At 39.2% G+C, this 11,217-nt stretch overlaps 4 protein-coding genes across 4 annotated transcripts in view; all 4 read right to left on the reverse strand.

Moving 5' to 3' along the window:
- LOC113472187 (myosin heavy chain, muscle-like) overlaps positions 1 to 266 on the reverse strand; it is a 1,244-nt gene extending 978 nt beyond the window's left edge. Inside the window, exon 1 of the mRNA XM_026831838.1 lies at positions 260 to 266. Within this exon, the coding sequence (XP_026687639.1) occupies positions 260 to 266 (7 nt within the window). The remainder of the gene's footprint in view (positions 1 to 259) is intronic.
- Positions 267 to 491: 225 nt separating this feature from the next.
- LOC103520899 (myosin heavy chain, muscle-like) lies at positions 492 to 6,885 on the reverse strand (the record flags this gene model as incomplete). Its single annotated transcript, XM_026831836.1, has 5 exons — positions 492 to 713; positions 1,295 to 1,540; positions 5,290 to 5,368; positions 5,948 to 6,290; positions 6,702 to 6,885. Coding segments are annotated over 5 exons (1,053 nt in total), but the record flags the coding sequence as incomplete, so codon positions are not given.
- A 2,257-nt stretch (positions 6,886 to 9,142) lies between these two features.
- Positions 9,143 to 9,782, reverse strand: LOC113472186 (myosin heavy chain, muscle-like). Its single transcript, XM_026831837.1, has 2 exons — positions 9,762 to 9,782; positions 9,143 to 9,547 (listed from the first exon to the last, which is right to left on the reverse strand). The coding sequence occupies exons 1-2, from the start codon at positions 9,780 to 9,782 to the stop codon at positions 9,311 to 9,313; spliced, it is 258 nt and encodes an 85-aa protein (XP_026687638.1). The 3' UTR covers positions 9,143 to 9,310.
- Positions 9,783 to 10,726: 944 nt separating this feature from the next.
- LOC103520900 (myosin heavy chain, muscle-like) lies at positions 10,727 to 11,005 on the reverse strand (the record flags this gene model as incomplete). The annotated part of the gene is made up of 1 exon (XM_008485997.2): positions 10,727 to 11,005. A coding segment is annotated over one exon (279 nt), but the record flags the coding sequence as incomplete, so codon positions are not given.
- Positions 11,006 to 11,217: the final 212 nt, after the last annotated feature.

Genomic DNA, 11,217 nt, shown 5'->3' on the forward strand with positions numbered 1-11,217 from the left:
GTCTGGGGGAAAAAAGTGGGTAAGGGTGTTTAAGCGATTTTTCATTTAAACTTTAAAGGAATAAGCAGAAGACAATACAGAGTGTTTATAAAGTCCAGAGACCCCTGAATAATTTTTGAATCGCTAAAGATGAAAAACTGAAATTTAGAGTAGTGTTTTTTTTTACTATTTTTGAAGTACTCGCCAAATTTTGGCCGGAGCCAGTGTCGGTCCCAGAAGGGTCAACTTCAAAATCTTAAATAGGAACCCTAGTTGTGACACACCATGTTAAACACCATAAAAAAAAACGAAATTCTTTGGTACAGTTTGAGCTCGATCCGACAACCAGGGCCGGAGTTGTGGCCTGTTCAAAATTTCATTTTTCCATGTTCTCCCGCCAGTAGAGGAAGCACCAAAAATGGGAAATCCTTATGTTTGTAGTCGTTCGCCGCTTAATACACTACGCTAAATTTTATGACTTGACTTGGACTCGAACCACCAACCTCCAGATAAACAGTCTACCAAAAGATTACTTACTTGGATTCTTCCAGCTCTTCAGCGCGGGCAACTCCTTCACTCTCGTACTTGGTTCTCCACAGTTGAGCGTCGGCGTTAGCCTTGCTCAGTTGTCTCTGCAGGTCAGCCTTGCCCTCAGCCTCTTCCTCCAGTTGCTCACGGATGTTGTCGATGTCGTGCTCCAGGTTGCGGAATTTGCCCAGCAGGGTGGCGCGTTCCTGGAACGAAGATTAACAAACGACGGCTAAATAAAATGTACATCTCTTTTATGTCCAAGAACGTAAAGTACAATACCTTGGACACACCATGCGTAACCAGATACGCCACGCCTTACTTCAAGCCATCTTACAAGGAAAATTTCCAGGGAAAAGAGGTCCAGGAAGAAGACGGATTTCCTAGCTGAAGAACCTCAGAACCTGGTTCAACAAAACTTCCCCTGAACTATTTTGAATTGCCGTGGATAAAGTGAAGATTGCCATGACGATCGCCAACATTCGCCACGGATAGGCATTCCGAGAAGAAGAATGACCAAGCTAACTAAGCTGGCAATATTGAGACTTTTTTTTGTAATAGGTATTGTGGCAATATATGTCAGCTAAAACAAAGAACGGTCAACTCACCCGTCCTTCCTCGTCGGCCAATCTCTTAAAGATTGCCATGATGATCGCCAACATTCGTCACGGATAGGCATTCCGAGAAGAAGAATGACCAAGCTAACTAAGCTGGCAATATTGAGACTTTTTTTGTAATAGGTATTGTGGCAATATATGTCAGCTAAACCAAAGAACGGTCAACTCACCCGTCCTTCCTCGTCGGCCAATCTCTTGGTGTCTTCCAGTTGGGTGGTCAGGGAGATCTTGATCTTGCTCAGTTGGGACACCTGAGACTCGGCCTCTTCCAGTTGTCTGAGGAGGTCGGAGTTCTCAATGCTCAACTTCTTCTTGGCGGCGTCAAAGTCGTTGAGGGATCGGTTGGTCTCGTCTAGCTTGCCTTGGACTTCGTTCAGTTGGTGTTGCAGCTGCTTGGCGATCTTCTCGGTGGCGGCCTGAAAGGGTTAAAGAGTTGAGGTTGTAGTAAAGGGTTAACGGGTTGAGGTTAGAATAAAAGTACTCTCATTTTAACCTATATTATTAAATAATTGGATCAAACTCAAATTCCGTGACTAAAAAATCTAGGATGAATACCAAACACCCATTACATGTATTATTAGATGAAACACGTAATTTTGTAATGTAGAACATAAAGCCAAGAGTTTTTTTTTCAGTTCATATTTTTTACTTTCTTCTATTTTTTTTCCGTTTTTTAAGAAAAGACATTTTAAATAAATTACGAGAAAATAATTTCAGAAATTAATAGTTAGGTAGGTAAACACTTTAAATTACTCAACACTTTTGGTTAAACAACAGTAAGCACGAACTAAAATACATACCAGATAGAGAAATCATATTAAATTCTAGGTTTTAGACAACTAATACAGAGGAAGAGATATTAGACAAATAAATAATACATCAATCTGTTGAATAGATAGGTAATTAGTAGATAATTAGGTACATACATAATGTAGGGAGCGAGACACTGAAAATTATGAAAAATCACAATGTTCATTGGTTTATCAATCAATCAATAAATTAATACATAAATCAATCAATTGGTTTGTAAAGCAATCAATTGTGTTATCAATCGATCAATCAGCTAATAAATCTATCACGCCAGAAATAGGAAGAGCCAATGAAATAAGTGATCCTAAATTAAGCTTTGATCTGAAAGGAAATAAATCATTTAGTCGAATTTTTTAGAAAGCGTAGACATTTTTGAACGCGCTATTTTTTGGTTAAGAATAGAAGAAGAAGAAGGCCATAAAAAACTATACTTCTATTGGAATTAGAAAGCGAATTAGAATGAAGCTATTCTGATTTTTTTTTAATGGAATTAGAAAGCTTTGAAATTCGAAGGTAAGTCAAAGCGATAAGTTATGGAGATTGGTAGTAAAGCAAGATTAGGACCCGAATGAGACAGTGGGATTTCGTCGATTTTCAGTCAGGAATATTTTAGTCCCTGTTAAGTCCGATTTTTCTACTCTCATATTGTCCGTAGACTAACAATATTGACAGTACTTCTCTTTAATATGAGAAAGCTGTGAGGGCGAGAAAGCATCGACCCTCGCAGAAAAAATACTCAGCCCAATTTCTGCATTTCAAGCAAGGGTCGGAACAAGGGTCAATGCTCCGTTAAGGCGCTTCTATTTATTAGCATGTTGTTGTTGTTGTTGTTGTTGTTGTTGTTGTTGTTGTTGTTGTTGTTGTTGTTGTTGTTGTTGTTTTTTTTTTTTTTCCTGCTCAAATACTCTCTTCTCCAACTGATCGATGTATTTGTATACTTGATTATCAGGATACATTTTGGAGAATTTCAGGTTCAATATTAAGAGTACCTTTAGCCAGGAGCACACAATGTGGCGAGTCGGATAATGTAAATGTTGTTCGTGACAAGAAGGAAGGAAAGAATCAAATAATAATGAGGGTGTTTTTATTGAAACAATGTGTTAAAAAGGACTACTGGGCTACGGTCAATTAATTTATGATCTTTAAGGGGTTTGGTCCCCATATTGTCCGTAGACTATCAATATTGACAGTACTTCTCTTTAATATGAGAAAGCTGTGAGGGTGAGAAAGCATCGACCCTCGCAGAAAAAATACTCAGCCCAATTTCTGAGTGCCAATGCTCCGTTGAGGCGCTTCATTAGCATGGGTTTTTTTTTTACTCTCTGAGGAAAATGACCTGATAGTCATTTCCCAGCATTTGATACCAACCAACCACTTTTCCTTTCTTTTCCCTTGGGTCGAGGCCTAGGTTAGGGTCGAGGGCTCCGTTGTGGACGCCCAGTTAGTAATGGTGACTGAATTTCAACAAAAATTCCCAACATCTCTTGGTCCTAATCAGTTAAAACCAGTGACAGTTAAAGTCTGCCACCAGCGCGCCCTGGCGAGGGAAAAGGACACCACATCTCGATACCTTTTCGTTGGTAAGATGATCCAAGGTTGCTTTCACATCGTTCAGTTCGCACAGATATTTAGGGTCGAGGGCTCCGTTGTGGACGCCCAGTTAGTAATGGTGACTGAATTTCAACAAAAATTCCCAATATCTCTTGGTCCTAATCAGTTGAACTAGTGACAGTTAAAGTCTGCCACCAGCGCGCCCTGACGAGGGAAAAGGACACCACATCTCGATACCTTTTCGTTGGTAAGATGATCCAAGGTTGCTTTCACATCGTTCAGTTCGCACAGATATTGGCACTTATCCTTCTCGGCCCTGAACACAATAGACAGAACCATGTCACAAAATGGCGGATACACAGGGGGAGGGGACACAACTAAATTTGTCTAGGGTGAGGAAAATGGGGGGGGACGAAAACAAGGGAACAATGGGTATGTACTATGTATGTGACGATTGAAAAAAAAAAAAAAAACTTTTTCCCTCTTTTTTCAAGTTAGGCAAGGTCTTTTTACTGAGTTGCTACTGATACATGTATTATTCTTTAACCCATCAAATATACGGAAATTTGCTGGGGTAAATAGACTTTTCAGTCCTATTCGGGCAGGATAAACAAGGTATATTCTATTCTATTTGAGTGGAAGGATAACTTGAGCGGAAGCTTATGCAGCGTAATATGCCATAACCCTTATGGCTAGGAACAATCAGAGTATAACCTTGATTTAACCATTGGATTAATTAATTTTGATTGGCTAAGAAATATGAAATGAACCAACCAGATTGCTCAATCCAATAAATCAAGTTTAAATTCAGACTGCGATCCCGGCCATGAATAGCTTTCGAGATTCCACTAACCTTAACCCCACTTTGAGGGCTGTCCGCCCTTACACCTAAGCCTCGCAGTGGGCTGAAATCGCTTTAGAAAACATACCCATTAATTTGTAATTTTTGTATAGGTAGTAAACCTATGTATAAATATACAATCTCAAATAGTCCAAGTCAAGTGAAGACATAGTATTTTCAATTCATCCTCTAGTTAACATACCCATTGTTTTTTAAACAAGACAAAATTCAAGACACATTCTAAAATTCTAAACGATCTAAAAAAGAGGAAGTAAACAGAGAGAAGGAGCTCGGTGTTCTGTCGCTCGGATGCACTGGTAATCGCACAACGCATCTCATCTGCAAAACAATGACAAACACAAGACAAGTCGTGTTTTTTCCGAGTCAATCTAAAAAGAAGGGGAAGTAAACAGAGAGAAGGAGCTCGGTGGTCTGTCGCTCGGATGCACTGGTAATCGCACAACGCATCTCATCTGCAAAACAATGACAAACACAAGACAAGTCGTGCTTTTTCCGAGTGAAAATTGAGTTGAGTTATCTATGATTTCCAGTCTTCTGAAGAATTTTTTATGGGTTTCCTTTAAGTGGCAGGGTTCTCCTGGAGGAGCTCTTCCACCCAACCACTGATTTTTCTTTCGCTGTGAGTCTTTTCCCATACTTTAAAGGAAAATACGAAATTTAGTCGAGTTGAAACTAGATGGCGTGTTAGGGGCCAATACATGAACCTTGGGAAATCCAAAATGGCGTCTTCTTAACCCATAAATTTCTAGCCGTAGGAATTGAAAGTTGGAATTATCCTTGTTACAGTAGATATATTACATTACGTTACAGATAACTCGACTCAATTTCAACACGAAAAAAATCCGACTACAAATGATGGTATTCAACAGGGAACCATGTCACATGCTTTGAAGAAGTCCAGAAAAACACGATAAATTGTGTTATTTCGAGGACGTGCGATACCTTTTCACGGGCCAACTGATCGGCTGCGGCTCTGGTGTTGTTGGTTTCGTTATGGGCGGCATTACGTTCATGTTCGGCCCTAGAGATTTACGAGGGAGAGGGTGGGTTATTTTCTATTTCTAGAGTTGTACATCTTGAAGAACTAGGAGTGTCCCAGATAATCGAGGATTAGATCGCCTCCAGGATAATGTCATAGTTTACATTGCGCCTTGGGATTTTTATCCATTTCTCTTTCTTTCTCCACCAACACTAATCTCTCAATATTTCTCTCCTTTCTAATTTCACTCCATCTATTTTTCTCCTTATTATTGTAATTAAATCCTATAAGTGGGGCCAGTTTGTTAAATTGTGGTCTTTAGTTTGTTCAGTTGATTACTTACTTGGTCCTGACACCTGATATTGATTTAAGATTCTATGTTCTCTGAGAACTTAAGATAAAATAATTAGGGACGCTGAAACCCTCCAAGAGATTAAATAGGGACTTCAAAAACGACACTGATTCCATTGCTGTTCTGATGCGTTTCCTAGAGAGAAACAACTTCCTGAAAGAACTGTAGGCCTGCTTATTTATTTGCCGCAAATGGCCTATGTAGCTAAATTGTGTAAAAATGAAATAAATAAATGGGGACCACTTTGCCCTTAAAGTAGAGCCACTTACTTGGTCTTAAGTTTGTTGAGTTGGTCGATCTGTTCGCCCATCTCGCTGACGGCATCGTTGTGTTTCTTTCTCAGGTTGGCCAGGGTGGACTCGTGTTGAATGTTAGCCTCCTCCAGGTCGCGTCTCAGTTTGCTCATCTCGGCCTCGCGTTTCTTGTTCAGTTCGATCTGGGCGGAGGTGGCACCACCAGCTTCCTCCAGACGCTCGCCAAGTTCTTCCAATTCCCGGGCGAGGTCGGCGCGTTGCTTCTCGGCCTTGGCGCGGCTCTGTCGCTCGGCTTCAACCTCTTCTTCCAGTTCTTCGATGCGGGCCTGCAGTTCCTTGATCTGTTTCTGGTTCTTGCCTGAAAAAGGAGGGTTACACATACGGACGAGGTTTTAGGTCGTGAATTGAGGGTGAATTTAGCCAGCCTAGTTAGCTTGGAGGTTAGCGCCTTGTAAGCGCTAGGTCGCGGATTCGATTCCCGCAGATTGTATTCTAAAGGCTGGTTCGTTCTAGGAAAGGCTAGCTGTCTCCTATCCTGTCTTCCTTCCCTTTTCGCTTTCGGGACGATAAGACCTTATTAGTTAAAATTCCCTCTATCAAACCTAACTATTGTTAATTTTGACTATTGTAATGCCCACTGGGTTTTAACTACAAATAATGGTTGTTTATCTTTATCTATCTTTACGTACCGACTAATCCTTGTTCATCTTCCAGTTTGGCGGTGAGGGAGGCGATTTCCTTGTCCTTTCTCTGGATGGTCTGCTCGTACCGACTAATCCTTGTTCATCTTCCAGTTTGGCGGTGAGGGAGGCGATTTCCTTGTCCTTTCTCTGGATGGTCTGCTCGAGCTCCTTCTTGTTGCGTTCCAGATCGGCCACAGCCTCCTGGGTCAGCTTCAGATCTCCCTCGATCTTCCTCTTCTGCTTCTCAACGTCACCTCTGAGGACACGGAAATTATGGAGATACGGTTAGAAGGAAATTAGAGAGAACAATGAATACATATCAATTAGAAATTAATGGAGATACAGTTAGAAATGAGTGGAGATACAATAGAAATTAGTGGAGAGACAATAATAATTGGAAATTACTGGAGAATTCTGGAGATAGAAAATAAATACCAAAACACGTTTTGAGGTCCCTAGAGCCTAAATCCAAAGTTTGCAATGAATACATATCAATTAGAAATTAATGGAGATACAGTTAGAAATGAGTGGAGATACAATAGAAATCAGTGGAGAGACAACAATTGGAAATTACTGGAGAATTCTGGAGATAGAAAATAAATACCAAAACACGTTTTGAGGTCCCTAGAGCCTAAATCCAAAGTTTCAGCCATTGTCTGTGTGTGTGTCTGTCCGTAAAAAAATTATCTCAAGAACGGTAGGAGCTAGACTTAAAATTTGGTTAAGATCGGTACAAAAGGTTGGCGGAATTTTGGCCACTTTTGGCGGATTTGGATATCCGCCGAATAGGATCCGGAAAGTCCTGGTTTTACACCCGACTTTTTTAATTATACATATAAACTATGTACATAATTATTTACATAGAGGTGTACATAATTATATCTACACATCATTAATGATGTTGTTTTTACTTATTAAAATTTCTCTTATGTTACATTATTATACAAACTTATGTTATTTTAGACAATGTCCCTTATTGAAAACATGAAACATTGACTCTCGTGTCTCGTGAACATCATAATTATTACGTAAATAATCATAATTATACATATAAACTATGTACATAATTATTTACATAGAGGTGTACATAATTATACCTACACATCATTAATGATGTTGTTTTTACTTATTAAAATTTCTCTTATGTTACATTATTATACAAACATATGTTATTTTAGACAATGTCCCTTATTGAAAACATGAAACATTGACTCTCGTGTCTCGTGAACATCATAATTATTACGTAAATAATCTTTATTTGATTAATTAAAGTACTTATTGCCAGTCTAGTTAGCTAGGGAGGTAACGTTCCTGCCTTGTAAGCGCTAGGTTGAGGGTTTACCGTTCGTTCGGGGGCGATCTTTATCCTAAACAGACAGGGTTCGTTCTCGGAACGATTGGTTTTCTCCTATCCTGTCCTCGTTCTCTCTTCGAAAGCAAATGTTACATGTCGATTTAGGTGGGCACTGTGCACGTTATCAGGGTTATTTCATAAATCGAATAATAATAATAACAAAATATAAATCGAATTTGATTGTTCTTGCGGTAATTCATATCACAAGTATAGTAATCAGTAATCAACCATCAGTGATAGGTGTTACCATTACCGTAATTCAAACAGCAGTAAGCAGTATTCATTGTGGCTCGTGAATAAGGAATTAGGTATAAAATTTCAAAGCATGAAGCATGAACCCAAATTCGACTCTATCATGTAACTAACTACTCGTACAAAATACGGCGCCTTACTCCATCTCTCCTCGATTTTGGGCAGACTTTTGCAAAACAAGAACAAAGGAAGACATTGACAACTGTAATAGGTACCTTACATGATCATTAGTAATGTCATTACGAATGATGGAATTCCGGATTTTCTGATTTTTCATCATCATTACTTGGAAATAATGACATTACTAATGATTGTGTAAGGTACCTATAAGGTCTTGACGTACACAAAAAGCTAAGTCTGAGGCTTAGGTGTAGGAGCAAAGAACCCCAAAAGATGGGTTAAGTTTATACGAACCTATGAAGGTCTTCAAGTCTCCACATGTTCAGATAATATTGGCCCTTTTAGATACTACATTACTACACATAAATATGGAAAAGGGTGACAAAGTTGCCTCTATCAAACCTCTTGAAATTGAAAAAAAAGGTAAGTTTCGGGTTTCGGTAGGATAGCTGGTTTTAAGCTCCATCTAGTCTAATTAACGTTGCTTCTGGACTTTTTTTTTCAAAGCTTTAATGACAGGATTCTCACTTGGTGAGCTCTTTCACCCAACCGGATGACAAAATCCAAGTCCTCGGTTCTTCTGCTTTATTCTACCCAGGTTCTATTCTATTCTACCTTCTATCGTCTTATTCTACCTTCTATTTTCTTTTCTATAGATTCTTTTCGATTTTCCGGGACGATAAGCAGTTACAGTTAGCAGTTACAATTGCCTCTATCGAACCTCTTGAAATTGGAAAAAAAATTGAAGTTTCGGTAGGATAGCTGGTTTTAAGCTCCATCTACTCTAATTAACGTTTCTTCTGGACTTTTTTTTTTCAAAGCTTTAATGACAGGATTCTCATCTCACTTGGTGAGCTCTTCCACCCAACCGGATGGCAAAATCCAAGTCCTCGGTTCTCCTGCTTTATTCTACCCAGGTTCTATTCTATTCTACCTTCTATCGTCTTATTCTACCTTCTATTTTCTTTTCTATAGATTCTTTTCGATTCTACGTACCTTCTGGATGGCCAACTCCAAGTCCTCAATGTCCTTCTTGAGACCACCGTTCTCCTGCTCCAACTTCTTCTTCTGCTGGAACAGTTGGTTGCGAGCATCCTCTTCTTGTTGCAGTCTGTCGACGGTGTCCTGTGAATATAGAGAGATGGAAAATGAGTGTGAATTTTCCGTGGTAAAGTTAAGAACGTCCAAGTCTAAACTCTTTAAAGTCTAAAAAAAATAATAAGAAAAAGAAATTGCAACAGTTGTGCGGAAACAAATGTTTTGAATATTGAGCAACTTTCAAGATAAAATCCAGTCAAGTAGTTAAGAGGGTTACAACTACCTTTTGTTTTGCGGATATTACATTCCCGGAATGGTGAAGCGAAGCTAAATAAGGGGGGAAATGTTAAAACAAAAAACATTTACCAATTTTTCTATTTACAATTTTATAATAGTGGGTCATCGGAGCACTTCAAAGACAGAAGAAAAGTAAAGTATGCAGGTAGGTAGTTAGCCAGGTATTTATCAAATTTAAGGTAATATTATTTTATGGTCAGACTTGACTAAACGAAAATGGTTGAAATAAATAATTCTCTGAGGTAGGTAACATGTGACTGTAGCAAAAGGTTGTAGAACAAAGGAACAATTATTGGCAAGACGAAACTCAATTTAAAACCATGTCCAAATTTTTTTCCAATATTTCACAGTAACCATTAACCAGACTAAAATTCTAGGGGGATAGTCCTATGCTGGCAAAGTATAAATTCTATTCTTTAGATCTGTCGACTCACCAATTTGGGTGGAGTACTAAATAAGGCCAAGTCTACCGCTGATGACTCAATGTTTTCTATTAGGTAGTCGTCGACATTTTTTTCTACTTTGTTGCATCTATCAGCGACCTTCGAAATCTAAAAATACTGCCTTGAGCAGATATATTTTTTGACCGAGCCCCTAAGCCCCAAAGCTACAAATTTCGACCGAGTCCCTAAGCTGAGCTTAAGTCTGGAAGAGAAGCTAAGATCGCAATTGTCTGGACATGATGTATGTAATTATCTGTGAGCAAAATCGAAAATTCTTTCTTCTTTTAGTTTTTAATTCTTCCCTTTCTCATTATTTCTTCTTCTTCCTCCCCTATTTCTTCTTCGTCTTCCCCTCCTCCTCCTCCGCCACTTTCTTTTTCTTGTCGTAAAAATAATGTTTCCGTGTTCAAACAAAATCGACTGTCCCAAATATTCATCGGTGAATTTTCCGGGACGATAAGCAGTTACAATTGCCTCTATCGAACCTCTTGTAAGAAGAAAAAAAATGGAAGTTTCGGTAGGATAGCTGGTTTTAAGCTCCATCTACTCTAATTAACGTTGCTTCTGGACTTTTTTTTTTCAAAGCTTTAATGACAGGATTCTCATCTCACTTGGTGAGCTCTTCCACCCAACCGGATGATTCCTCGTCGGCCAATCTCTTGGTGTCTTCCAGTTGGGTGGTCAGGGAGATCTTGATCTTGCTCAGTTGGGACACCTGGGATTCGGCCTCTTCCAGTTGTCTGAGGAGGTCGGAGTTCTCAATGCTCAACTTCTTCTTGGCGGCGTCAAAGTCGTTGAGGGATCGGTTGGTCTCGTCTAGCTTGCCTTGGACTTCGTTCAGTTGGTGTTGCAGCTGCTTGGCGATCTTCTCGGTGGCGGCCTGAAAGGGTTAAAGAGTTGAGGTTGTAGTAAGAGGTTAACGGGTTGAGGTTAGAATAAAAGTACTCTCATTTTATTAACTCATATTATTAAATAATTGGATCAAACTCAAATTCCGTGACTAAAAAATCTAGGATGAACACCAAACACCCATTACATGTATTATTAGATGAAACACGTAATTTTGTAATGTAGAACATAAAGCCAAGAGTTTTTTTT

The sequence above is a fragment of the Diaphorina citri genome, unplaced genomic scaffold (assembly GCF_000475195.1).
Source record: "Diaphorina citri unplaced genomic scaffold, Diaci psyllid genome assembly version 1.1 scaffold4241, whole genome shotgun sequence".
NCBI lineage: Eukaryota > Metazoa > Arthropoda > Insecta > Hemiptera > Psyllidae > Diaphorina > Diaphorina citri.